The sequence below is a fragment of the Rhineura floridana genome, chromosome 17 (genome assembly GCF_030035675.1).
Source record: "Rhineura floridana isolate rRhiFlo1 chromosome 17, rRhiFlo1.hap2, whole genome shotgun sequence".
Taxonomy (NCBI): domain Eukaryota; kingdom Metazoa; phylum Chordata; class Lepidosauria; order Squamata; family Rhineuridae; genus Rhineura; species Rhineura floridana.
Genome location: NC_084496.1, coordinates 2,600,660 through 2,628,659, shown reverse-complemented (window position 1 = coordinate 2,628,659; position 28,000 = coordinate 2,600,660). Strand labels below are relative to the sequence as shown.

The 28,000-nt window shown below is 49.1% G+C and overlaps 2 protein-coding genes across 9 annotated transcripts; one reads left to right on the top strand and one right to left on the bottom strand.

The window, feature by feature from the left end:
* Nucleotides 1-11,298, top strand: HAGHL (hydroxyacylglutathione hydrolase like). Of its 8 annotated transcripts, XR_009759354.1 has the most exons (11): nt 1-148; nt 2,597-2,811; nt 2,921-3,056; nt 4,839-4,903; nt 5,233-5,350; nt 7,073-7,181; nt 8,023-8,126; nt 8,865-8,966; nt 9,324-9,417; nt 9,918-9,997; nt 10,457-10,548. XR_009759354.1 is itself a non-coding variant. In XM_061599128.1 (10 exons), the coding sequence occupies exons 3-10, from the start codon at nt 2,952-2,954 to the stop codon at nt 10,620-10,622; spliced, it is 849 nt and encodes a 282-aa protein (XP_061455112.1). In that variant the 5' UTR covers nt 10-148; nt 2,597-2,811; nt 2,949-2,951; the 3' UTR covers nt 10,623-11,298. The 8 variants fall into 8 exon arrangements, 7 of the variants coding, with proteins under 7 accessions (XP_061455112.1, XP_061455114.1, XP_061455111.1 ...); XM_061599128.1 differs by lacking the exon at nt 9,324-9,417 and having other exon boundaries at nt 10-148; nt 2,949-3,056; nt 10,457-11,298; XM_061599127.1 differs by lacking the exon at nt 9,324-9,417 and having other exon boundaries at nt 11-148; nt 2,600-2,811; nt 10,457-11,298.
* Nucleotides 9,789-22,175, bottom strand: CIAO3 (cytosolic iron-sulfur assembly component 3). Its single transcript, XM_061599122.1, has 11 exons — nt 21,975-22,175; nt 20,511-20,606; nt 19,544-19,687; nt 18,873-19,005; nt 17,766-17,900; nt 16,599-16,717; nt 15,804-15,933; nt 15,271-15,343; nt 13,870-14,007; nt 13,321-13,478; nt 9,789-12,469 (listed from the first exon to the last, which is right to left on the bottom strand). The coding sequence occupies exons 1-11, from the start codon at nt 22,047-22,049 to the stop codon at nt 12,231-12,233; spliced, it is 1,440 nt and encodes a 479-aa protein (XP_061455106.1). The 5' UTR covers nt 22,050-22,175; the 3' UTR covers nt 9,789-12,230.
* Between the last annotated feature and the right edge of the window lie 5,825 nt (nt 22,176-28,000).

Below are 28,000 nucleotides of genomic sequence, written 5' to 3'. Positions count from 1 at the left end.
CGGAGACGTCGGGGCGGTGGCTGGCTGCGGCCCCGGGAAGGCGGGGCTCCCCGGCCGGCCGTTGCGCACGGAGCACCCCGGCCCCTCCTGCAGTCGCCGGCCGTTGGTTCCTGCGGCTTCCTCCGCAAGCGGATCGGGGCCCGATGAGGTGAGGGGGCGGGGGGCGATCCTGGTGGGGATGCCTGAGCTGCGAGGACGGGCTGGGCTCCACTACTGCCTCCAGAGAGAGAGGTTTGCAGCTCCACCAGGAGCCTTCCTCGGGGCTGAGGGAGGAAGAAGGGGAGGAGAGCGCCACAAATTGGGGGAGGAGAGATTTGGCAGACCCCCCTTTCGCGTTTGCAGCCGGATCCTCAGAACTTCAGTCCCGTTCCTCGCAATAGGGGCAGCGGCCAGCCGGCGGTGGGAGGCTGCACAGCCGCCCCCCCCCCCGAAATACTTGGAAGTTAAAGCTCCGGCGAGTTCAGTTGGGACTTCATAGCCACCCACCACACGCACGCGCGCACCCCCCCCCGCTAAGTAAATGCGCATCACACTGGTGGGGAACCAGTCCGCGCGAACGTCGGAAGGTGCCTAAGGGTGCTGCGTCAGGCCACTGGCCCATGCAGCTCGGTGTTGCCTGCACTGACTGGCAGCAGCTCCCCAGGATTTCAGGCAAAGGGGAGACGCAGGGGCCCGAACCTGCAGAGCAAGGGCTCAAGCACTTCCCTCTCAAGAAGGCTGCGGGCTTGTGGGCGCTTACTCGGGAGTAAGCCCCGTGGGACGCAGTAGAGCTTACTTCCGGGTAAAGGTGCCCAGGAGTCTGGGTTCTCCCCCTCCCCCGCCGCTTGAGGAGGAGCCTGAGAATGTTCTTGCCAAAATGCCCCCCCACTATGAGGGTAACTTGGAGAGGGGGAGAATTAATGAGCTGGGAGTGGGGGGAGAAAGTTGCATCGGTCCGGGATAATTTGGCCCAAGGAAGGTTTCTGTGGGGCAGAGCTGAGCTTAGATGCACCTGTGGCCTTCCTATGGGTTGCAGCCAGCGCTAGTTTTACTCAGAGTAGACCCCATTGAAGTTAATGGACATGGCTAGTTTAGTTAGGGTCATTAATTTCAGTGGGTTTACTATGAGCAGGATGTAGTTGCCTACTACCCTGTGTATTTTTATTAATCTAGAAAAAAAAATGATAAACCGCTTGCTAAGCGGTGTACACATAAAATAGATTTTTTAAAGCTAAAATCCGTAAAGCAATTAAAAAACAGGCATAAAATAATTATCATTAAAGCAAAAAAAATAGTAAAACTTTTAAAACAAATATAGGCAACTAAATTATATATCTCTAGGCACACAGGCAGAACAGGACACTCTGCACCTGCTTAGTGGCTAGGAGAGGCATTCTGTACATGCAGAGATGCCCACTTTCTCCATTACATGAGCCTGAGATAAGGCCTTGAATTTACAGGGCGTTCTAGGTCTCACCTACAGTCCAGCCAGGCATCAACTTAGCCCAAGCCTGTAAGTAAAACTGCCCCTCTCTGCTTTTAAACATCCTTTCTGCTCTACAGGGTAGTTGTAGGCCAACCTGGTGCGCTCCAGATATTTTGGACTACAACTCCCATCAGCCCCAGCAAGCACAGCTATCCTCCCATCAGATGCAACATTCTACTCCTGTGCTGGTTGGGGCTGATGGGAGTTGTAGTCAAAAACATCTGGAGGGCACCAGGATGGGGGAAGACTGTCCTAGGGCACCTTTTCCAACCTGTGGGTTGTGACATGGAAGTGGGTCGCAAAGCCTGGGCAGGTGGGTCACGGGCTTTATAACTAAACCCAAAATAACGATTGCGTGAAATCCTGATATGATGAACGCCTCTTACCACTTCCTGCTTTAATGGCATTCTATAATGCTGCATTGACGCTTGTAACCAAATATCAGAAAGGCTCCAGTTTTGCATATTAACCCTCTGGAAGCACTCTCCACTTAAACAAGTGTTAAGTAAATAAATAAAATTAATTATTAAGTTAAATAAAGGGTTAAGTAAATGTTAGCTTGGATGCCTCAAGTAACGGTTATAAAATAGGCAAACTTGCAGTTAAAATGCATGAAACCGATGGCTGCCCAAGACCTACATTCCAAAATCTATGTGACAGTAAATTCAAATGGGTCAAGTAAATTTGGACTTCTGCGTCACCATGCCCAAAAGGTTGGGGACTCTCCTGTCCTGGAGTACCCTGAATGCATTGCATTATTTTATTTATTTATTTGAGTTTATTTATACGCCGCCTTTCCACTGTGCCCAAAGCAGCTTACAACAAACATTCAAAATATCAAAATACAAAACATTGAGGTCGGGGAAAGAAGTCAGTTTACAAAACAACCAATGCGTCCAAAAAGGACAAAAACAATTTAGCAAACATTCAGTATTACAAAAGAAATAATCAAGACTTTAAAACATAAGTACAAAGCAAACAGAAAGCTAACAGGCAATAGAGCTTCAGGTGCTCCTCTTGCTGCCCTTGAAGGAGCCTCAGCAGCCTGTCTTGAATACAGTTCAGAGCAGAAGGCTCCTCTCACCAGCTGGATGACTTATCATTGGCTGCCTTTTATCTCACTTTGCACAGTAGGCCAGGCAAAAGGCAGAGGCATCTACCTGCACATCTCTCCACCCAGGCAAGCAAGCAGCACAGATGCATTCCAGCCAGGAAGAAGCCCTGGAAGAGAGTAGGGAGCAAGGCCAGTGATGGCCCTCTACTCTACTCTGCCCTTCTACTGAATGACTACCCTACACAAAATAGGGCACTTGGCCACCCTCCAGCAGAAGCAGTAGTTGCAAGAGGTAATACTACTGGTTGGCTTGGCACTAGTCAGGTCTCAGACAGAGTGCCGAAGAAACAGTTAAGTGCAAATTTAATTTCCTTAACTTACCTGGTTTTCCGGACTTGCAGCTCATTCTCATGATCTCCAAATCTGCAGACCATGAAGGTCAAGGTGATTTCAGTCTTGGAAGATAACTACATGTACCTGATCATTGACGAAAACACTCAGCACGCCGTCGCAGTGGATGTTGCTGTTTCCAAGAGGGTAACTGATTTAGCAGTTAATGCAATCCTGGGCCAGGAGGTTTTGGGGGGCATTGTACCGTCATAACTAACAAAATAACATCAGCATCCTGAGCCTTTCAAAACTGGACCTGGTTGGGGGTTTACAGCATTTAAGTGTGAATTTCTCATAACAGCCACCTTTTTGTGCAATTTAGCCTAATGTACACATTTTTGCAAAGCAATTTTCCCTACTGTAATGCATTCTTGCATGTTATTTTTGCAAATACATGCATTTTTATGCAGACTTTACCCTAGTATATGCATTTTCATACCCATTGCTCAGCTGGACGCTACAAAATTTGGAAAAGTGCACATTTCAGAAGACGACTGTGTTTCTGTTTGTGTTTTGGAAAGTGCAAATTAAGTAGGTTCACCTTTATATGCAAACGGAATCAAAATTCTCTCCCATCCCATCTGGGCTTCTCTGGCGACTTTCCTGAGGTCCAGAAAGGGTCTACAGAGCACTCTGGTCAAGAAAAGCAACTTCTTAGGATTAGGATTACCAGCCCTGCAGGTGACACACGTTTATCTCCTTGTCATGAAAAGCTTCACCTATACACTTATGCAGGTCAAGCAGTTGTTAGGAGGCATAGGAGCGGGCCATGGTGGGTGTTTTCCTGGCCAGTTGGCAATCTCCATGGTCACAGCACCAGCTACTGACATACTCGGGTGGTGATACCGCTGAAAGAAGGGCAGAGAGGTCCCAGGTCTGCTTGGATTTGTGGGTTCTAGTCTTCCAACAGCTCTTAGGACATAAGGAGCCCTCTTGTATCAGACTGAAGGCCCATCGGAAAGGGCAGAGCCGTAGCTCACTGGTAGAGCATCTGCGTTGCATGCAGAAGGCCCCAGGTTCAATCCCCGGCAGCATCTCCAGGTAGGGCTGGGAGGCAACCCTGTCTGAAATCTTAGTGAGCCGCTGCCAGTCAGTGTATATAACACTGAGCTAGATAGACCAACGGTCAGACTTGGCAGAAGGCGACTTCCTCTGTTCCAACAATAGCTAAGTGGACCATGACAGCTAAGTACACTGACGGAGAACCTGTAGTTCTTCATATGTTGTTGGACACTCCTTCCATCCTCTCTGGGCATGCTGGCTGCGGCTGACGGGATCTGGACTCCTACAGCGGCTGGTGGGCACCAGGTTTCTCAGCCTTGTTTCCGAGCTGAGCCAGGCACGAGGCGAGAGACCAACCTGGGGCCCTTCAGATGTTTTGGACTACAACTCCCACCAGCCCAAGCATCCTACAGCCCGTGCTGGCTGGGGCTGATGGGTAAGAGTTGTCTAGCAACATCTGGGGGGCACCAGGTTGGCAAAGGATGGGCTAGGATCTTCCACAGTTTTTCTCTTAATTATGCAGCAGGAGCTCATTAGTAACGCAGGGGTCAGGTGACAAGGGATGCATCCACGTTATAGGGCTGCCGCATTCTGTAAGCAGTGTTTAATTCAAGGGACGTTGTCCTCCCTGTATCGTAGCTGAATCCACAGTGCAGCGAACTGTGTTATAACCGGCTGCTACAGCAAGAATACATTTTTCTCAGTGAGGGAAAAACTATTATATCCAGATAGTAGCTGGGTGGAGGGCAATTTTAATTGGAAAACTTGGATGGATGGAGAGGGGATCCAATCCTTCTTTTATCCCTGTTAATTAAAAAAGAGAATCTTTATCTCCATGAGGTCCTAATCATGGATCTTTCACGTCCTCTGTAACTGCACCCTTCAACTGCTTCTTTGCACTCAGTCTGATGCTTTCCCCGTTTCCAGTTACTAGAAATCATCCGAAAAGAAGACGCCACTCTGCGAGCCATCCTGACGACTCATCATCACTGGTGGGTGAACGTGACGTGATCCTTTTTTTTTAATATTGGCTCCCCTGGGAAGAGTTCAAGGTGGGCTGGGTCACCAGAGCCAACCCAACCTGGCGCCCTCAGGTGCTTTGTACTACAGCCCCCTCTTTGAAGATGACCCCACTTTTCAGAGCCTGACCCAGACTGCTCAGGTTTTAATGCATTGACGGAATTGCTTTACTTTGTAATTTCAATTACGTGCTGGCTTTATTATTGATTGTGTACTTATAAATTGCTTGGAAGGCTTATTGGCATGTAAGCGGTATATAAATTAAACGGTGGTGGTGATGTCTCCTCTCTTTTCTGTAAAGGGATCATGCCCGGGGCAATGAGGATCTCTCAAAGCTCTACCCAGGCCTGGAGGTGTATGGTGGGGACGAACGAGTGGGAGCTCTGACCCACCATGTGACCCACGGTGAAGAGTTAAAGGTAAAGGGGCAAGGGGGGGGAGGGACAGAGCAAGAGATGTGCAGAATCCTTTATTTCTGCAGTTTCCCCCTCCCACTTCTGACCTCTCTCTTGGATATCTGTGGAGTGTCGTGGATAATCCTTTACCTTTGGGAACTGCGGGAACCAATCGGAAGAGCAACTGAAATAAGCCACTGGGGCAGAGACACAAAAAGGCCAGCAGCTGCTCCAAGCTGCAAAGAATCCACGTGCCATAATGGAGGGGTGAGAAACCTGAGGCCCAGGGGCCAAATGTGGCCCTCCAGGCCTCTTTATCTGGCCCTCAGGGCTCTCTCTAGCCTTGCTTCACACCTGGCTGGAATTTGAATGCTGACTATGCCTCTTGCTTGAAGGTCAAATTCACATTAGTTGCTCCATTCATACTTGTCTCTGGCTTTGCCCACCACTGGCATGTGGCCCCCGGAAGGCTGCCCGGAAAGAAATACGGCCCTTAGGCTGAAACAGGTTCCCCACCTCCATCATAGGCATTCAGGTCTCTTTACAGGGAAGGGGCTGTGGGGTCAAAGCATCTGCTTTGCATGCAGACAGTCCTGGGTTCAGGGAATCCAAAATCAGAAGCTGCCTGTAGCCTCTCCTTATAAAAGGGTTGCATCTGTACAGCTGGTCTAGCCCAGTGGGGAGGAAAGCCTGTCTGGGAGTCCAGAGTCTGTGAGTTCAAATCCCCGTTCGTGTCTCCTGGGTGCCAAGGGCCAGCTAAAGATCATCCCCACAGGGAGTGGCTCAGGGGTTACATGCTCTGCCACCTGGGCAGCTGTGGGCAAGCTGCATAGTCCCAAAGAGCCCAGTTGCCCCCCAGCTGGCAGTTGTGGACAAGGAAGGGGCTGGCTTGTGCAGCTGTGGCAAGCTGAGCAGGCCCTAGCCAGCTGGGGAGGACTAGCCTCAGAGGGAGGCAATGGGAAACCCCTCTGAACACCCCTTACCATGAACACCCTAATCATAGGGTCGCCATAAGTCAAGATCGACTTGAAGGCAGTCCGTTTCCATTTTGTCTTTCCTAAATTGCGCCAGATGACCAGTAGGTGGCAGGATTTCCCCAAAGGAGAGCTCTTTAACCCAAATCAAGATTTGCAGAAAGCATTGCTCTCAGACTCTGGAGTGCACTCGTCCATGTTACAATCGGCTGAGGTGTCTGCATTCTGCCTCCACCATAGCAGGCAGCGATGCCTCTGAATCCAGTTGAGGGAACCGCAGGAGGGGAGTGCTCTGGCGCCCGGGTCCTGCTTGTGGGCCTCCCATTAGGGCATCTGGTTGCTGGCTGCTGTGAGCACAGAAGGCTGGAGTACATAGGAAGCTGCCCGATACTGAGTCAGACCTGTGGCCCATCTAGCTCAGTATTGTCTACCCTGGCTGGCAGTGGCTCTCCAGGGTTTCCGGCAAGGGACTACCTGGAGATGCTGCCTGGGGATTGAACTGGGGGACCTTGTGCATGCAGAGCAGATGCTCTGCCACTGAGCTACCGCCTTGTCTTCAGCCTTCCAGGCTCCCCTTATGCTCTTCTGAGACCGCCGCCTCCATTTAAAGTATCTGCTATCTGAATCCAGCCCCCTTACTTAAGGGCACTAAGGAAGCATCAATGTTGCACAGGTGGGGGTCGCAATTTTCTTTCCCCAAGTGGAGACGGACAACTGGCAGCTCTCGGGGGCTTTGCTTACTGGAAGGACCACCCTTGTTTCTCTCTGGCAGTTCAGCAGCATCAACGTGAGGTGCCTTCTCACCCCGGGCCACACTTCAGGGCACGCCTGCTACTTCGTGTGGGAAGACGACTCCCCGGATGCTCCTGCGGCGTTTACAGGTCTCCTTTTTCTCCTTCCGGAACGCTAGGGAGGGCTGCGGGTGTCTGTCCAGCCGGTGGCCGCTTCACACAGGCTGAGTGCAACCGGGGCTGCTGCAGATATGACAGGACTGATAGGACTTCCATGTTGTGGCGTGCAAACCTTTGCAGTGGCTTGTTTTGCACAGCCAAAGTGTCCTGTGATAGAGTACACATATTCCTGCCCAGAGACGGAGGTGAGGCAAGGGCTATCAAGGGATAGGCGTGACCCAGTCAGTAGGGAAATGAGGATCCGTTAACACCACAGGGAGGCAGACTTAAGTGCAACATTAGGCTGGATGCCATCGCTCTAAGGGGAAGGGCTACAGCTCAGCGGCAGAGCCCCTGATTTGCATGCAGAAGATCCGAGGTTCAGTACTTGGCATCTCCAGTTAGAGCTGGGAAATGGACTTCTGCCTGAGTCCTTGGAGAGCCACTGCTAGTCGGTGTAGACCACTGTTCTTCAGTCTTGGCTCCCCAGGGCAGGAAACACATCCACAATTTTTTTTAAGCATTCTAAAAATGATTAAAAACATTCTAGAAACGAGTTGCAGATAAAACATTCTTCCACCCAGCGATCTCCAGGTTGTCAGGAACAGTCTCCTTCAGCCATCAAAATGCCTGGGGTAAACAGGGACGTTTTCAAATTCCTTCTAAAAGTCAATAATGCTGGAGACAGACACACCTCACCGGGGAGGACATTCCACAAACGGAGCCACCACTGAGAAGGCCTCTTGCTTAGCTCTAGGCTGGCTTGTCTTTAGGCTGGCGGGGTGAGGGTGGAGAGGCTCAGTGCCCGAGAGCAACTGCTTTCTACGTCCAGGTGACACCTTGTTTATCGGGGGCTGCGGAAGGATCTTGGAAGGGACGGCCGAGCAGATGTACAACAGCCTGACGGAAGTCCTGGGCACATTGCCGAAGGAGACGGTGAGTTCGCCACTGGTTAACAACACCATCCACGTTAGTGGTCAGATGCATGGGGTTGTTGTACCCCATAACTAGTCCTACTTAATCCACTGAAATTAACAGACATGACTAACGCAGGTCAATTAATTTCAATGGGTCTGGCTATAACCCTCGGCTGGTGTCCATTAGGAGCCGCGTGTTCAGTGCTGTGGGCCTGATTTTCTGGATCTCCCTTCCAGCTGCGGTCAGACAGGGCCCACTCCCTGTTGAACATCCAGGGCCTACTGAAGGCCTTTTTTTAAAAAAAATTCCAGCAGGCATTTTAACTGAATTCTGATGTCATACTTAGAACTGATTTTTGTTTGCGTTGCATTTCTTGTACGCCACTTAGAAACAATCATAATCAAGCAGTATATAAATTGCCCAAAGAAAGCAAATCAATCAAGTTGCTCGAGATAGGCCAAAGGAATGGCTCCCCGACCCACAAAGCTTGCAGTCAACGCCGAGGTCTAATCAGAAGACGAGGTGATGAGGCTCTCGGCACAAATGCTTCGTGACAAACGAAGGGGCTTGAGGCAACTGTTCTGGCTAGCTAAATCTAGCTAAGGAGTGATGCACTCCCTGTGCAAAAGGTTTGCCTCCACCCTGGAACACCCTGGCAACAGGGAACACTTTGGAGGCTGGGGCAGAGCTTGGGGGGGGGACGGGATCCCATGAATCCTGACTTACTGCCACCTGAAATACGCATTTCCCTTTCAGAAAGTGTTCTGTGGCCACGAGTACACGGCCCGCAACTTGAAATTTGCCCTGAAAGTGGAGCCCAAGAACGAGCTTGTGAAGGAAAAGCTCGCTTGGGCTAAAGTAAGTTGTTGCGCCGAAATTCCTCCGAGGCTGCCGGTATGGTGAAATGAGGGTGGGGTGTGGGGTTATCACTGGCCCTTTGTAGAGCAGGCTGGTGTTGCCGCTAGCCCCCTCCGTGACCTCCGGGGTGCACCCGGAGCTCAGTTTCCCAGTGTATGCTTTTCACAGAGAGCAGGGGGCAGGCCACCTTTTTGAAATCGAGGGCCGCATTACCTCAGGGGGAAGGGATTGGAGGCCGCATATCTGTGGTGGGCAGGGCCAAAGACAAAAGTGAGTGGGCCAACCCTTCTCTCTCTCTCTCTGCCAGCCCTTTCTCCATTATCTATTCTCACCCACACATCATCAATTCCTGTACAGGAAGGGTTGACGCAAACACACAACCATATTCCGTTTGGATGCAGTAGAATGTTCCTTTCAAATCCAGTTGGGCTGGGGACCCTGTGGGCACCATGTAAGTAACCCTTTTGATACACTCACACAAACAAGCAGCTACCACATCCATCTAGTCTCTCCCCCGCCCCATATACACACTTAAGACAACCCATTCATTTTCCATGCACAACTGAAATACGCCCTCCCGCCCAAGCAGTGGTGTCCTGTTGCCAATCGTTCTCTCCCTCAGTTCCCCATCTGTAAAATGGACCTAATGGTGACATCTCCCGAAAGTTTTCTAAGGGCTCTAATACATGACTGGTTTGGTACAGCCCTCCAGCTGTTGTCGAGTATAACTCCCATCAGCCACAGTCAGCACGGCCGCTGGGAGGCGTAGTCCAAAACATCTGGAAGGCAGACCCAGGCTCAGAAACTGCACAGTCTCCCATCTTATCCAATCAGGAAAGGACGTGACACACACCCCTCCACACCTGTCTCTTGCTTTGCGGGGTGAGGGCAGGGCTCAAGGTGCTAGTCCACTGGAGAAACCTGAGCAGTCTGGGTTTGGCTTCTCCACAGCTACGGGAAGATGAAGATGTGCCTACAGTGCCTTCCACCCTGGCTGAGGAGTTCTTCTACAACCCTTTCCTTCGGGTCTCGTGAGTGCATACCTCTGGGGGTGGGCAAATCAGGAGTGCGCCCTCCAGACATGGTGGGCGCCATCAAACCTGGCCCTTGGCTGCAGTGGATGGGGCTCATGGGGTCTGGAGTACAGAACAACTGGAGGGCCCCAGGTTGGCTACCCTGCCCATCTCCCTGGGCCATCCAGCTGAGCTCACTTATGCACACTTCCTGGAAGCAGTTGCTGTGCATATCCTGCTGGAACACAGGAAGATTCCTTATGCTGGACGCTGGTCCATCTAGCTCTGTATCATCCACACTGACTGGCAGCTGCTCTCCAGGGCTTCAGGCAGGAGGCATTCCCAGCCCTACCTGGAGATGCCACTGGGGATTATTGTATATATTGAATCGTTTTACTTGCATTGCCTTGGTATTATTTTCACAAGAGACAGTAGGCATATAAATGTTCTTACAATGAATAAAACTCGCCATTCCAGGGAAGAATCCGTCCAGCAATTCACCGGCAGGAGCGACCCCATCGAGGTCTTTGCCGCCCTCCGCAAGGCCAAGGACAGCTTCCGGAAGCCGAAAGAGAGGCTGAACCCGCAAGCCATGCTGGCTTTTGAGTGGGGCCTCTTTGATCCGTTCCTAGAGAAAAAATGAGCACTGCTTCCCTCCCCCCCCCCCCCGTGCAGCTTATGGGAGGACGTCCGGGAGGCCAGAGTCTCTTTTCTTCTGCGCCGTTTCATTTGAGCAGCTGCAAGGGATCTCTCTGGAAGCAGCTTCTAGCCAGCTGTTGGGCACCAGGAACCTCCAGCAACTTTTAAAGCCTTTGCACCCGGCTGGACAGTGCGTCCCCCCCACCTCCTCAATGAGAAGCCCAGGTGGCCTCGCCTCACCCACGCCCTGGGCAGCTGCCCTTCAGCTGCATCAAACGCTACTGCCAAGCTTACACTGCGATGAGCACCATAGTCAATGCAGCGCAACGCCACTCCTGCTCATGGGTTGGCCCCGCTGCCTCCATCGTTGCCCCATTTCAGCAAGACTAGGAGGGAAGGGGCACAGAGGAAAAGGAAGCAATAAAGTTGGGCCAACCGCTTTAAGTTTCTGACTGCGCATTTTTTTTAAGATGCTGTGCTCGAATGCTGCATCCTGTTGCCGTACAGGATGGGGCATGAACTTCACACCTGTGCATGTGAAAAGGAGGGCAGGGGGTGGATTTAGAGAACAGGATGGGGCACTGGCCTGATCCAAAGGGCTCTTCTGAAGTTCTTAACTCAGCCCTGCAGACTTGTAACAACTTTTTGTCACTTTAATTAAAGGGACTTTTCAGAAACAACAGTGAGTTGGCGTCTGGTGGGAGTCTTTAAGGGTATTTTCATTGCACGTGGATGGCTGGGTAACAGCCAAACATACAGAGATCTGCAGAAACACTCTTCCAGCTAAGGTGGGTGTACATACTTTGAACTCAAGAACTCACTCCAGATCCTTCCTCTTTTTGGACAGGCATCCAGCCTAGAAACTAGCTGTTTCCAAGAGCTGCAAAATCCCAAATAGCTGGCCCTTATGACAATCACTAAACCAGCCTCTGTCAGTACTATGTGTTCCTCTGGCTTGGGGGGTACGGGGGGGGAGGTAAAGCTCTGGGGTGAAGGGACGCTCTTTATGGCAACATCCCATAATGTGCTGGCATACTGAAGGGGCTTGCTGGTGCTGGGAAATCTCTGTGGATACTTTAAGCTGGATTCCTGCACTGAGCAGGGGGTTGGACACGATGACCTTATAAGCCCCTTCCAACTCTACGATTCTGTGATTCTACCCTTGCATCTTAAAACAGCAGGTAAAATGCAAATAAAGGTACATCTAAAACCAGAAAATAAACATCAATCCAGCAAGTGGCCCGCCTCCAAGGAGGCCAGGGGCAGCCGACGTGGTGCCCTTCAGATATTATTGGACTCCAGATCCCATCAGCCCAGCCAGCATAGCCAATGGTCAGGGATGTTGCAAACTGGAGTCCAACATCATCTGAAGGGCACATGTTGGCTACCTCCCGGACTTCAGAGGGGAAGGAAAGGGAGGAGTGTACTGCTGAGCACTGCTGTCTTTAAAAAGCCAAACGCTCGGTCCACAATAATGATTATTCCAGTCTTTGGTACTAAATATGAATTTGCTACATATTTGTCCACTAGAAACAGAGAGGGGAAGGGAAAGGGTTCTTCAGGACACGATCTGACGGCAGCACCTTCTGGGCTGACACACACCCAGTCATCTTCACCATTTGATATTCAGCGCGGCATTCACCTTCTCTACTGCATGGTACTCTGTGTGAAGGGCGTCCCGTGTCCGTTGTGAAGTGGGGCCACCCAGCCACTGGCCGTAGAGCTCCTGGGTGGCTCCATTCAGCTCCGGGTTTTCAGGCTGGACCGATTCATACAGCTGCTCCACCCGCTGGAGGAGATCCTTACTGGGTTCGCCTTCCGCTTTGATCTGGCCCCCTCCATTTAAGCAGCCTGGGAAGGAAGAAAGGAAGATGACACCAGTGGAAAGTGCAAGAACACAGATGAGTACAGTAATACCTCAGTTAACAAGGTGCATGCATTCCTGGACATTACAGAAACTTTGGTACCGGTGATAGGAATAACATGGAAATAATAGGGAGAGGTTCCTACAGCCGCTCATAGATGGTGGAGGCAGCTTAAACAGGGGCTTAAAGGGTGCCTACCCAGCACTCCTCCCCATCCTTCTCCTCCTCTGAATCTTATTGGATCCTTCCCTCCCCAGCCCTGGGAGAAAGCAAGAGATCTCTTTAATGCAAAGCAAAGGCACATGCTAGTCAGTTTCAGGAGCAGGCTAGTCAGTTTCAGGAGCAGGCTAGTCAGTTTTGCCTTAAAGCAAAGGCACAGGCTTGAAACTTTATCCACAGCAAAGCAAAGCTAGTCAGTTTCATCTTTTAAAAAAGGCCTTCTTTAAAAGGAGCTTCCTTCCTGGACAACTGGTTCACTGAGGTACTATTGTATTTAAGCTAAACCAGCCTTCTCCAACCTGGTGCCTCCAGCTGTTCTGATTAAAACTCCCATCAGCTCTGATCGCTGGGGCAGACGGGAGTTGTACTTTAAAGTGGCAGTGCAGGCTGGGGTTGATGAGAGCTGTAGCCCCGAACATTTGGAAGGAACCAGGTTGGGGGAGGCCAAGCAAAGCACCCGAGTTAGCCACACTGGAGCTTTAATACAAGAACCGGTTCTTGTCAACAGGTTAGGAGCAAAAAAAGGGAGAACTCTTAGGCTATCACCAATATGTGGCAATTTCCTATTTTTCCCACCCTTAGGGTGGCTGGCTCTTTCAAACCGGCTGGTGGCCTCACCTGAAGGGCAAGCCATCACCTCGACATAGTGATACGGCAGCTTCCCCCTCTTCAGTCTCTGCACTAAGTTCTGGATGTTCCGAAATCCGTACGCCAGGGCAAAATGCAAGAGGGTTTCACCACCCTTCTCCAGCGTCACTTCCTGAAAATCCTTGTTTCTGGGTGGGAGAAGGGGGGAACATAAAGAACCGATCGCTAATGCAAAACGTTAATTCTGCAGAGGGGCTCACAAGCTGCAGGCGGGGCTGTTGCGACTGCACAGATGGTGTGATAACATTCCAGCTGCTCAGAGGCGAAACGGGCAGCAGCGGAATGTGGGCAAACAGCGCAGCTTTGCGGGGAAGTCAGCCTGGCTGCAGAATAAATGCTTCCTCCCACACGTTCCTTTACTGCTTGCAAGGACTGCTGGTGCTCCAGCCATCGCAACAGGCAGGCAGTGAGCAGCACCCTCAAAACTTCCTTGCTGGAAGAAGGCGCCCAGCTGGAGGGGAGATGGCCTGGGCTAGGATCCTTGGCTAGAGCTCTAGGCGGTAAAGCTGAACTCCTTACTTCAGTGTCTTATAGCGAACTTCTTCCACTTGAATCCCAAAGAGCTCCCTCGCTGCGTACTTATAGATGTGCTCCAGGTAGCCGCCAGAACCGCCGCCAGAATGCCCGAGCAGCTCCTCTTCAAAGAGGCTGCTAAACCTAAACGAGGAAGACAAGAAACAGGGCTGGGAACTCTAAGAGCAAATGCCCAGCTGTGCCACAAGAAGGCAGCCAAATTCTGACTGAAACCTTTGCCGATTGAGCACGTACGAAATAAGCTGGCCTCTGACAAGCGATTCCGATGATACGATGATCAAACCCAAAAGCCCCACCCCTAGAAAACCACTTTCAAGATTCTGGGATTGCAGGAGACACATTTTGATGTTTAGCTCTGGAGGCATGAGGACTAGAAACATGGTCTTTTTCCCTTTTTTTAAAAAAAAGAAAGCAGCTGATTATTTCTCAGAATGCTGAATTCTGTACCGTGTAAAACTCTGTGTTTGCACTGGTCTTGTTATGGAAACATGGAAAACACAATGGGCCATGTGATTCCCAGCACCTTCTCTTTCCTCAGATAACCTTTCTGCTCAGATTGTGGAAGGACCTGCCCAAACATTTGCAATCAGCTGGCCTTTGTTGGGCCTTCCCCAACCTGACAGCACAGCCATGCTGGCTGGGGCTGATGGGAGCTGTAGTCAAACATCTGAAAGGCCAACCTCCTTCACTACAGACCCAGTTAAGACTGGGAGAGGGGGCCCTCTTGGTACTTTCACCATCATCAGACATTTGGAGTGGGTGGCGGCCTGGGAGAGAGGACATTCTCTGGGGCAGCCCTCCAAGCTGCAGAGTCCCCTCCCCAAAGAGGTGCACCTGGCACCTTCACTTACGTAGTTTCCATTACATGCTGAAGATGCTCCTCTTTACCCTGGTCTTTGGTACCTGAGTTACATAGATTTTAGGACCTGCCCTCTTCTCTTCACTGTGATTTGTTTCAAACTGATTTTAATGTTGTATTTTTTTAATTGCTGTAACCTGCCCTGGGAACATGGCAAAGGAAGATAAGAAATCAAATTAAGAATGAAAATAATAGTCCAAAACATCTGGAGGTCGCTAAGTTGGGGAAGCCTGGCCCTAATTCATTATCATATCTGAGAGCAGGAAGGGATCTTGCCCCGCTCATCAGACAAGGCAGTGATGCTGGGCCTCCCTGGGCTGGATGGCTTGGCTTGCTTACTGAAATCCTCAGGAGCTATTTGCTGCACAGGCCTTGTCCACTCCTGACTGTGGCAAAACCACATTCCTGAGCTGTGCAAGAGAGATTCTTCCTTTAGCACGGCAAATTCCAAGACACTCTAGAAGAAGCTGGGGTGGGCAGATGCAAGTCTAGCACGTGACTTCAGTTTACATGACTTTGGATCTTACATGCTATCCAAAGGGGCAGGATCCACTTCCGAAAGAGCCACTCCCTCCTGGTCCAGCAGTTTTAATACTTCTCCTGAAACACAGAGAACAAGACGCAAGAGAGTTTGCTTTCTGGAAGGCAGATCAGAAGCAGAGAACGTTTACCAGGCAGTCATTTCATCCTCTCTCTGGTTCAGAGATGGGGGAACCTCAAGCACAGAGCTGAAGGTGCCCTCCAGGACCTCTCTAACAAGCCCTCAGCACAGTCTTTGAGCCACACCTCTCACCAATCAGCTCCCGACTTTTGCTTGGCTGGAATGCATCCTGGAACTACAAAAATGTCTCTTGCTACCAAGGATGGACAGATGTGGGAGAATGTGTGCGCAGAAACCTCCAGCTGACTGTCGGCTGGGCCCCATGAACTCATGGAGGTGGGAGGCTGTGGCTAGTGACTGAGCAGTTGCACCACAAGCGACAGAACTAGGCAAGATCGTCTTCTGGGCACGTCTAACTCAAAACGCTTGACTGCATCGCAGCTCAAGGCTCCGCTTTACCTGTAGTAATCACACAGTCGACCTCCCGAGTCTGGTGCTCTTGGATGAAGAAGTCAGGCCTGGAAGCTTCTAGTTTTTTGTCGTAGCAAGGCATCACCGTCACATGGTAGATCTGGTCGGGTGTCAAGCACTGGGAAAGAGAGAGCGAGAATGTCAGGACCTGGGCATAGGATTGACAAAAACCGGACAGATGGTCCCAATTTCCTGTTTCCGGCAGCACCTGGGTGCCCCTGGAGACTGGCCAGCGGAGAACAAAAACAATAGCCACGTCCTGCTTGCTTTTGTTTTGCCCCCAACAGCTGTGGGATTCAGAGATGTAAAACGTTTGTCCATCTAGCAGCTGTAATGACTAGCAGCTGACAGACTTATCCTCCACAAATTTGTCTAAAGTAGTCTTAGCCAAACAGGTGCCGTCTAGATATTTTGGATTACAACTCCCGTCAGCCACATCATGGCTGATGGGAGTTGTAGTCCAAAACATCTAGAGGGCACCCACTTGGCAAAGGCTGGTCTAAACACACAGGGGTAGATCACTCCATAGAGTAAGAACCACTGTGGGTGGTTTTAGACAGTTGCCCTTAAAAAGAAAAAACATCCACAACAACCCTCTCCTCCCATGGAAAGGGGAGGATCTGAGCCCCCTCCCTCCCCTGCTGAGCAGCCAACTGGCTTCGATGGGCGACAGGGTGGGTGGCCCTTTGCCGGCCCTTTGCAGAGGTTCACCAACAGCTGCCGCTTCCAAGCTTTCTAGCAAACCAGCTCCCTTGCAACCGGCGGCTGGCACGGAAGACACACCTGCTGTTTGGCAAAGTGGCCCTTGACGAGGGACCCCATCACCTGCTGGGGAGATTTGGCTGTGCTGATGTGAGGGATGATAAAACTCCCGTGGGTTTTTTCAGCGTAACAGATCCAGCCTGAAAGAGTGAGGAGAAAAAATGACTCTTGCTTGCCGGAAGAGGCTGAGAGGGGTATGTGAGCATGTGAGGCAGGAAGCCAACTGTACAACGGTAAAATTCACATTCCTTGTTCCACCCACTTCTGCCTCTTGCCTTGGCATGTGGCCCCTGGAAGATTGCCTGGGAGAGAATGTGGCCCCCAGGCTCAAAAAGGTTACCCCACCCCTGGGTCTACAGTTGGGTAGCAAATTTGATTTGTACTTGTGGCTCTCGTTTTCCAGAGGACCAAAAGGGTCCCAACATTAAAGGGTCAGTGAAGTTCAGAGAAAAGGTAAAGAGCAATTTGCCTCTGTGAAAATAAGCTGCTTCCTGTGTGTAAATTGAAGAGCTTTTGGCTGTGGGGTTACAGAAGGCTACATCTCCAGTCACTTGATTTATTAGTCAATATTGTAGCATATCAATAAATATGTACAACTGCACAACTTTACATTGCTCGGTTACTGAATGTGTTCGTTGCGGGGGACAGAAGCAACTTGTTATTAGTGAAGTGATTTCTAAGGGCGGCGATCTTGTGCGGCATTTTCGCAGCCGTGTTATCGTACGTAGCATGTGTGTGTGTTAATATGCATAACAACCAGCCACTGTAAACATTCACAATGGAGAATGTGTTCATAATTACACCGTATATACGTATACACCCCTCCATCTATTCTCAGGCCTGCACAATCTGCAATCCTGAATGCATCCCAATTGGCTGCATCCACAGGGCTTTCCTAGAGTCCTTATCAGCCACCTGCAACAACAGGCAGGTCACAGGATGGAACCAGTGGGATGAGTTCAGCGGCTGCGCAGGCCCACTTAACGTCACCGCCTGTGTGCAACTGGTCCCCTCCCTGCAGGAGATGGGACAAACAGCTTCAGGAAGGGCAAGGGCACCTCAGCTGTGGCACAACAATCTGAGGATTCTGGATGAGGGGCAGCGTTTCGCCCAGCAGCACCAACTGTGGAGCACCACATCTCCCCCGCCCCAAACAATTACACACACTGCACTCAACAACAGCCTTACCTGGGCAGGCAGCAGCCAACATAGGAAAAGCCTTTTTATCGCCCTTCTGCCTCCGGAAGCGTTGCACAAACTCTCGCTGGCTTTCCAGCAGGCTGAAATTCCTTGAGAAAGTTGTGTCAAAGACAAAGTGCACTCCTGAGACGGGCAAGGCAGAGAGGCAAGTGTCACGGCAACTCAATGTGGGGAGCGGCAAAGCTTCCTGTGGCTTTCTCTGGGGGCACTGTTGGGAGAGAAGCTCTGCAAGGGCTGTGGCTCAGTGATAAATGCACCTGCTTTGCATGCAGGTGGTCCCAGCTTCAATCCAAGTACCCCCAGGTAGGTTCTGGGAATGTCCCCCACCTGAAACCCTGGAGAAGTAATTTTGAAACCATAAGGGCTCGCAGGCTTCGCTTTCATTGTCCATCGGAATATCATTTTAAATGCAGACCCAGCAAAAATTTAAAAAAATAAAAATCACACCAGCTGTCTTTGGGGGATATTTGTGCCCCAATGAGATTTCTAATGGAAGGATGGAGTAATTTTGTCCCCCAAAGACCATTTTTGTCTGGGTCAGCACAAGTGTGCTTGACAATCCCAAAGCACCTCGAGCCAAAAATACCATCTTGCATCCTGCGGTGTATCTCTGCGTCAATTAGTTCTTTCCCCAGAATAATCAGCGCCAGATACCAATGCATTTCTGGGATATATTTGGACCCCACATGTTTTCTGTTTCCAGAAGGAAAATGGTAAGAGGTAACTCACTGAAATTTGGGGACGGTGTACAGGTTAAAATCTGTGACAATGTCCCAGAAGGACATCCCTGTAGGTCTACTTATATGTAAATTGTGCAATGAAAAGTGCACCTGGGGCCCAAATGCACCCAGAAGTCTGCATGAAAGAGTGTGTGAACACTCGCAAATATCTTTCTTTTTTGCAGAAATGTGATGTTTAAAAATAGCGACATGCTCTAGGACTGAGGTGCACAGCCCATCCCTAAGTGCATCTGCTCAACAAGGGTGTCACATGAAGCCCAATGGGGCTGATTCCCTTGTCGGCAGGTGCAAGGCAGCAGCCTTAATTGCTAAATCATTAGCTGCCCATTTCAGAAGAGATGCTGCTGCTGCTCACCTAGACTTTTAAAGAAGGCCGTCAGTTTCCTGGCTGTGTCTAAAGGAGACAGGGAAAACCTTGCCGCCAGCGAAGCCCGAGACTGAGGAGATACGGACACCACCACCAACTTCTGGGGAGCAGAACCCGAAGTCTTAAATAAAAAAATGAACGCGAAATTAGCATTTGTCGTAGCTTATAGCTTGAGTTGCCCTAGGCCTTTCCGTCACTAGTATGCAATTGAATTATTTTCAGAAATGTTATGGTGGATCTGTACTGTGATGAGAAGAGGGAGACAATTATTGCAAATGCACTACTACCGCTAGCTTAGAAGTCGATCAGAATATGAGCCACTTGCTAACACTATCCCCAGCAATGGAGCAAAATCCGGTCTTCTCTGATGGCGCAGGGCCGTAGCTCAGGGGCTGAGCAACCGTCCTGCAAGAACAAGGCCCTTGGCTCAGTCCCTCGCCTCTCCGCACAAGGCTAGAAAAGATTCCCTGCCTGAAGCCCAGGAGAGCTGTTGCCAGTCAGAGTAGACAAGACTGTGCTGGATGGAGCAATGGAACGAATGACTTTCTGTATGAAGCTTCCGATGTTTGGATCCCCACATCAGACCCAGACAGGAACCGAGTGAGAAAGATTTCCAGGACCGCAGCTCCTATTACACGCTGACATAATCGACCCCTTACCTTATTGGCATTTAACACCTTGAGGAGTTCCTCGTGGCTCTGTTGCGTGATTAAGACACTCTCCGCTGACGTGACGCAGCCACTGCACGCCAAACAGTCATTTAGGGTGATTTTGGCCTTTTCAAGCTTCTGTGACCCACCATCCTAGAAAAGAGAGGCAGACGGAGCGGATTGAGATCAGTTTGCAAGCGTCATGGAAAAGCCCATTCAAGCTCTGTGGGTGGTAATTCAGGGGTTCCCCTTCACAACAACGCTGGAGATTTTATAAACAACCATTTCATCGTGTTCTACAGAAAAGCCCAAGGGCTTTAGTTAACTGTAACAAGTTTCGGCTCTGCACTGAAGGGCCAAATGGTAGCGATTCAGAGGAGGACAACAAGAAATGGTGTTCTCGCCGTTGTGTTTTGTGAGCATCCATTAACAATGAGAATTGTTTGGCCATCGCTGAAAGGGTCCTTCCTCTCGGGGGAGGGGGCTGCTATCCACCTCTAGCCCTCCTTCCCTTTTCAAGAAGCTTCCAGACTCAAGAGCTAGGGGGGCAGAGCTGCCGGTCCCCTAAAGGATGCTTAACAATGCATCTCTTATGACAGGGATGGGGCAACTCAAGCCCACAGACTGAATTTGGCCGCTCTATTAGGCCCTTGAGACCTCTACAATGCTCATTGGCCCTTCTTCGCACCCTCTTCAAGTGCTTTGCTTGCCTGGAAATGCATCTTTGAACCGTGAGAAGGACTCTTGCTTGTCTAGAAGGGGAGCGCTGGGGTCTGTGTGTGTGTAAACCTCTGACTCAGCTGGAATGTACCTTCTTGTACTAAGGTAAGACTCACATACATTGCTCCACCCACTTCTAACTCTAGTCCCACGCACCGTTGGCCCCCAGAAGACTGCCAATGACTGAATGCGGCCCTCAGCCTTGAAAGACGTTCCCCACCCCTGGCTTACAGCATGATCCGAGGGAAAACTTTACCTGGTCATCTTGAAAATAAGTCCCATCATCTCCAATGCGGATCTTTGCAGCTGTTTTCCCAACTTTCTTCTCAACTTTGATGGGTTTTATGCAATCCTTAAAGAAAAAACAAACTTTTTTTGGGGGGGGGGGGACACCAAAACAAACCGACACCCAACCCTGAATGTATTAAGAGACAGCATAAGCAAAGTTTTGGAAACAAAGCTAGCTTGGGTTTGGCTGTGCCCTGTTGAACTGTCACTTGACAGTTCTGAGATTACTAAGGTTACTAACGCCACGTTTACCCAAACCACCACCCACTTCTTCAGTAAAAGTTCAGTAAAAGTAAATAAATAAAAACCCTGCACTTCCACAGCAGAACAACTGACCTTTTCTCTACAAGCTGTACATCCCCCCCAGAGCTTGGAAAAGTTACTTTTTTGAACTACAGCTCCCATCAGCCTAATCCAGTGGCCATGTTGCCTAGGGCTGATGGGAGTTGTAGTTCAAAAAAGTAACTTTTCCCCCCTGCCGTGCACGATCCCACCGAAATCCACTCCAACTTTTAACATTAACAGGAGCCTAAAACCTATATTTAAAATAGCGGCAGATCACATTTTACTGTGGCTTTAAGGAGACAGGATATTCTGTGGTTACGAGCGTCTAGCAGAGAAATCCACATTTTTAACTTTCTTTACATTGCGTATCAAGCCTTTGCCAACCTAGTGCCCTCCAGATGTTTCAGACAGCAGCTCCCATCAGCCCTAGCCAGTACAGCCTTGCCAGGTAGGCCAGGCTGAGAGAATGAGACTGGTCCAAGGCCACCCAGCCACTTCCAATGCCCAAGTAGGGTTTGGGAGCTGGGTCCAGAGCCGTAACTAGGCAGGTGCAACAGGTGCACAGGCCCAGGGCCCAGGATGAAGGGGGCCCTGAGATGGAACTGACCAAAAAAAAGTCAAATATAATAATATTTTCAAATTCTAACTTTCGCTGCTGTGCTCTGCTATGCGGTTCAGATGTTGGTGAACCGAGTGCGTCGAGTGGGCCAAGGCAGCCCATTGCGTTATTTAGCAGTTTAGCGATTGGTCATTGCGTCGCTCAGTCCCTGGACGCCCTCGACGCCCTCTGCTCACCAATATCTGAATGACTGAATCGCAGGACTGATCAACGCGTCGTGTGCGAACGGGCCCCAAAATAAAACCTTGCACAGGGCACATGAAAAGCTAGTTACGGCACTGGCTGGGTCTCCCCACTGTAATCTTTGCAACACCTAGCTCTCCATATAACTCCTTAGGCAGGCCACTCACTCTGATGCTCAGCAACTTGGAGAATACTTACAGCTCTAGCCTACCTTACAGGGTTGTTGTAAGGGTTGCAAAGATAAAAGACCGTCGGATAATCCCAACGGGCTGTACCCCACGCTAACCCTTCTTCTTGTCTTTCTCAAGCCCCCGCTTTCGCTTCCTTCTCTTTCTCTCCGCTCACCTGCGAGGGCCCGATATAGTCGTCCAGGTCCGTCAATTGCAGCACTCCGCTAAAGGGCGATGCTGACGCCGCCATCTTGGGAGCTCCCTACCCCGCCCCACTGCCGTAAAGCGACGCCGAGCAAATTCCAATTGGGCGCGGCAGGGGCTTTCCGCCACACTGCTGCAAAGAGCCAAGGCTGCGCCGGCAAGCGAGGCGCCCTCCTGCCGCAAAGCGACTGGGGAGGGAAGAAGAGGGAGATAAGTAAATATACAGTATCTGCAGCCCTCGCCTCCTGAATGAGGACTTCCGGGGTCACATTGAAGTCAGTATTTTCTAGCAGATCTGCGCAGGGCAAACTACAGAGAAGCCCAGCTTTTTAGCGTGGTTGAGACTTGCAGCACTTTCCCTATTGGTTTTTATTAGCATCTCACACTTGCGCCTGGGAGGGGGGGGCGTGTTAAGCCCCTATTTGTCAGTCTATGGGGGGAGGAATTACTGAACACTAAGGATCATTCAGACCATGGCATTCCGGATATGGATGTGAAAGTTGGACAGTGAAAAAAGCAGATCAGAGAAAAGCAGAGCTTGGAAAAGTTACTTTTTTGAACTACAACTCCCATCAGTCCAATCCAGTGACCATGGTAGCTGGGGCTGATGGGAGTTGTAGTTCAAAAAAGTAACTTTTCCAAGTCAACTCATTTGAAATGTGGTGCTGGAGGAGAGCTTTGTGGATACCATGGACAGCGAAAAAGACAAATAATTGGGTGTTAGAACAAATGAAAACCCTATTCATAGGGTCGCCATAAATCGGAATCAACTTGAAGGCAGTACCTTTACCTTTATCACTAAAAGCTAAAATGATGAAAGTGAGGTTATCATACTTTGGACACATAATGAGAAGACAGAATTCACTAGAACAGACAATAATGCTGCGAAAAACAGAAGGGAGCAGAAAAAGAGGAAGGCCAAAGAAGAGACGGATTGAGTCCATAGAGGAAGCCATAGACCTGAACTTACAAGTGCTGAACAGGGTGGTATACAACAGATGCTGTTGGAGGTCGCTGAGTCATAGGGTCGCCATAAGTTGTAATCGCCTTTTAAGTAAAGACCTTATCCCAGTCTGCATCTGTGTTGGAATTGCTTTCTAAGTTTTTTTTAAAGCTTTTAAAAAATATATGTTTTTAAAGATTTTTTTTAATATGTTTTTGAAGATTCTTTGTTTTCATATCTTTTTTAAAATGTTTTGTTTTTCAGATGTTTTAAAGTGCTTTTAGTGTTGTTGTTGTTTTTGCTGCCCTGGGCTCCTTCTGGGAGGAAGGGTGAGATATAAATTTAATAAAATAAATAATATATACATGTTTATGCATATTTTATACTAATATATGCATTTTTGTGCAAATTACTTGGCTGGAGAAGTGCACTGTAAAATGTGTAGAAGTGCGGATTTCAAAGGATGGCTGTGATTTGTATTGTTTTGGAAAGTGAAAGTTAGGCGAGTTCGCCTTTAAATGTTACCAATTTTTTCAGTCATCCCTAGCCTACACCGCACACACACAAACAGTTCTGCAATATGTTGCTTACTCTGAATCCACATGACGACAGTTAAGGCTGTACAAGGCTGGTCCCTGTTGAAACCAAGGATACCATGAAGCTAGGCAGTGCAATTCTATACACAGATGAAAGCTGACCTAATCCACCTCATCCAGCATTTTGTGCCTTCAACCAAGTGGCCCTGAGTGTCTCATATACAGGTCAGTGGCTGACCCAAAGAACAGAGGCCATTTGACTGACAGCACCTGCTGGAGCATCACCCAAAATGACAACATGAAACATTTGCAGCTAAGCTCAGCCACACAGTGTCTCCCTTGCTTCGTTTGGGCAGGGCTGTAGCTCAGGGGCAGAGCATCTGTTTTGCAAGCAGATGAAGCTTAATGGGGTGAGACTTCCCCTGAAAGATCAGGTCCGCAGCCTCGGGGTTGTTCTTGATTCCAAGCTGTCCATGGAGGCTCAGATTTCGGCAGCTTGGTATCAACTACACCTCATACGGAGGCTGCAACCCTACCTCCCAATTCATCAGCTCCCACTGGTAGTACATGCCCTGGTCACCTCTCGATTAGACTACTGCAATGCGCTCTACGTGGGGTTACCCTTGAAAACAGTCTGGAAACTACAACTGGTGCAGAATGCGGCAGCTCGTTTGCTTACAAACAGCCACCGCCGTGATCACATCACGCCAGTGTTATTTCATCTACATTGGCTTCCAGTTGTTTTCTGGGCCCAATTCAAGGTGTTGGTGTTAACCATTAAATCCCTATACGGTCTCGGCCCAGCTTACCTGAAGGAGCACCTCCAGTACCACCAACTAAGCCGCCTGACTAGATCAGCCACGCAGGGCCTTCTCTCAGTCCCACCAACGAAAACAGCTAGGTTGGTGGGGACTAGAGAGAGGGCATTCTCAGTGGCGGCCCCCACTCTCTGGAACTCCCTCCCGTTCGATCTCCGCCATGCCCCTTCCCTGGATACATTTCGCCGAGCCTTAAAAACCTGGCTCTTTGGACAGGCCTTCGGGATCCCCGGGGTGGGCTAATTTTTTCCATGATTATTTTAAATTGTTTATTGATTGTCCTACATTGTTCTATACTGCTGCTATTTAAAATGGTTATGGTTGACTGCATTGTATTTTATTCTGTATTTATATTGTATTTTATCAATTTCAATGTGTACGTCGCCTAGAGTGGCTTCGGCCAGATAGGCGACACAAAAATTAAATTTTACTTACTTACTTACATTGTGGCTCGGTCACGACTGGAGAAGGTAACATTTCTCCTCTGGTTGTGAAACTTCACTCCTTCAAGCCTTTCCTAAGTGAAAATAGGGAGACCCTCCAAACACCCCTTGCCTTCCCTCAAGGAAGCATAGGGTTGACATCACTAACAGAAGAGACCCTTCATTGTGATGCTGTTTTAAACTTGTTTTCATGGCCAAAGTTCGATTCCAACAGAAGGAGGAAGTTGAATCTCCGGTAAAAGGGGTCGAGGTCCACTCAGCCTTCCATCCATCCGTGGTCGGTAAAATGAGTACCCGGCATATGCTGGGGGGTAAAGAAAGGCCGGGAACGGAACTGGCAATCCCACCCCATATATACGGTCTGCCTAGTAAACGTCGCAAGACGTCACCCTAAGAGTCAGAAATGACTCACACTACAAGTGCGGGGACACCTTTACCTTTTTACCCTGGGCTCCTTGGAGGAAAAGGGTGGGTATAAAGAGCGAGAGACAACTAAATCCTTCTCAGAGTAGTTAGTCTTGTCCTTCAACTTCATTGGGTCTACTCTGAGTAAAAATTAGTTGAATACAACCAAGTGGGTCTACTCTGAGTAGCACTAGCAATGGATACAAGCCATAGTAAATCACACACACAAACATCAGGGTGGTTGTTTTACAGTTGCTAGTGTGTGGTGTAGTGGTTAAGGTGTTGGACTACGATCTGGGAGACCAGGATTCGAATCCCCACACAGCCATGAAGCTCACTGGGTGACCTTGGGCCAGTCACTGCCTCTCAGCCTCATGAAAACCCTCTTCATAGGGTCGCCATAAGTCGGAATCGACTTGAAGGCAGTACACTTACTTACTTAGCAAAGCAAGGAGGAAGGTTGTGTGGCTTTTTTCATCCACACAACCAGTTTATCTTTTGGCTTGTTTGTTTGTTGCTTGTTTCAGCCACACATTTTAAGTAAATAGAGTTTGAACTGGGCTATATCCAGCACCCTACAAAAGCTAGATGGGCTCCAGCTAGGGATGATCAGGTATGATGGGAGTTGTAGCCTAATGACAGCTGGAGAGCACCATATTGGGGAAGGCTGGTCTTGACAGACTAAGGGAAGTTCTCCAGGATTTTAGGTAGGAATCTTTCCCATCCCTGACGGGAGATGCCAGAAACTGAAGGTGGGACCTGCGCTCACAGCATGTGCTCAGCCACTGACCTATGCCCTCTTCACTAATTAAAAGATTAGCAACAAATAAATAAACAATCAACGCAGTGCTAAAATGGTGCTGACTGCAAAGATAGCATTTCTAAAACCATTTTTAAAAGTTGAAATAAATTGTCAGATATGTGTTACTGCACGCTAGGGATGGGGTTCGATGCCTAGTTCCAATCTGCTTGTATTCCGTATTGTGGTCCGTCGTTCGATCCCGATCTACCCTTTCTTGTCCCTTCTTGCTTTGGACCTTGCCAATTCAATCCACTGGGTTTGTTGTTGCAAAAAAAGCCTGCGCAATTTTTAACATAAATGCCTGCATAAATGTTCATGGTATTCCTCATGGTTTATTTTTTCCTATTTGTCCCACCTACATGCTGTTACAAATGCATCAATTTAGAGCAAATTACAAAGATAATCCTGTAAAATTGGGGGAGGTTTCAGAAGAAAAACCTGTCAATTACAGCCATGGCCCTCCGCAAAAACTCTGTGCTGATTACAGGCTGAGGTCAGGCTAAGGCTGTTGGGGCAGCACCCCACTTGCCCTAATTGACCAGGCTCCATGGAACCGGGTTAAGTGGACAGTGGGCGATGGAGTTGGTAGCTGGCTGCAGAGTTGGCGGTGAAAGGGAGGGAGGTCTGTGCAGGGTGGGTAGACAGTAGATGGGTGCACAATCTGCTACTCTTTGTGATCAGTCGCCTGAAGCATGTGTCATACCGTGCCTCCATGTAGGGCTGGGGCGGAGCTAAGTTGCTGCTGAACTCATATAAAATGGGTAGATGGGGAGGGCCGTTACAGATGCAGCATGGGTGGACTGAAGTCAAACACCAAACACCGCCCGGCAATTTGGAAATGCCTAGCCGCTGTTGTTTTTTCCTGGTGGGTGTTTAGTTTAGTCATTATATAGTTTAGTCACTAAGTAGCAGCGAACCTACATTACATCAGGGTGGCAGCTGGGGTTTATTTTGTCCTTGATTGCAAGGGACAATAAAGCTGTTGACTAACTTATTCATTCATACATCCTCTCAGGCGGGTTGGGGAACCAATGGCCCTCCAGATGTGGTTGGACTCCAGATCCCATCAGCCCCAGCCCGCGTGGCTAATGGACCAAGGGATGGTGGGAGTTTATTTATTTAAATATTTATAGACCGCAAGGTGGTACACAGCATACAAAGTTACCGTAACTTTGGCAAAACCCATCAACGCATCAGCAAAAACATCAAAAAAGTGTCAATAAACGGTTTGTGGAGTGCGGGGGGATCATGTTTCAAAGGCCTATCTGAATAATGTAGTTTTCATTAGATGGCTGAAGGCAGACAGGGACAATTCCTCCCAAGACTCTACTAGCAGAGAGTTCCACAGGGCAGGGCCTTCCACACTCTAAAATCTCAGTCCCTATTAAAGACCGATCAAACCTCAAGGGCATCTGAAGTTTGCTTCACCAGAAGTGCCCCATCGCATCAGGAATCACAAAGTCCTTAAGGTACTGTGGTCGCAAGTTGTTTAGGGCTTTGTGAATAAACATGAGAGCCTCGAACCGGGCTCATTAGGACATTGACAACCAGTGCAGCTCTCAGCAGAGGAGTAACATTATTTTTGAAGTCACACTTTTTGAAACATGAGAACTGAAACACAGCCAACCTTTGAAATACACACTTATCCAATTTTTGTGATGCAATTCTCTAACCAATATTTACAAAAATGAATATATTAGGGGAAAGTATGCATAAAAACAATAGCTTGTTTTGTTTAACAAAATGTATATTCTGCTTGATTGCAAGAAAGCTTCTACGCGGTTTACAAGAAACATTAAAGTTATCAATAAATACATTTAAAAACAAGTAATTAAAACATTTAAAAGACGGTTAAAACAGTAGTAAACTAATGAAAACAACATACAAATATTGCCACCCTTGGCTGCTACTGGGAGGAAGGGCAGGATATAAATTTAATAAATAAATAATACAAAAATAATTGGGTTGCATTCATCTAACTTTTACTCAGAGTAAACCCATTAAAATTAATGGACCTAAGTTACTCATGACCATGAATTTAATGAATCTA

Bases quoted from the DNA above. Each gene is read 5' to 3' on its own strand.
- HAGHL (XM_061599130.1), top strand. From the start codon at position 2,952: ATGAAGGTCAAGGTGATTTCAGTCTTGGAAGATAACTACATGTACCTG. The intron at 7,182-8,022 runs GTCTCCTTTTTC...TTCTACGTCCAG, and splicing joins TGCTCCTGCGGCGTTTACAG to GTGACACCTTGTTTATCGGG. The intron at 8,127-8,864 runs GTGAGTTCGCCA...TTTCCCTTTCAG, and splicing joins GCACATTGCCGAAGGAGACG to AAAGTGTTCTGTGGCCACGA.
- CIAO3 (XM_061599122.1), bottom strand. From the start codon at position 22,049: ATGGCGGCGTCAGCATCGCCCTTTAGCGGAGTGCTGCAATTGACGGAC. The intron at 19,006-19,543 runs GTAAGGGGTCGA...TTTTTATTTAAG, and splicing joins AGGTGTTAAATGCCAATAAG to ACTTCGGGTTCTGCTCCCCA. The intron at 15,344-15,803 runs GTAAAGCGGAGC...TCTGTGTTTCAG, and splicing joins CGACTGTGTGATTACTACAG to GAGAAGTATTAAAACTGCTG.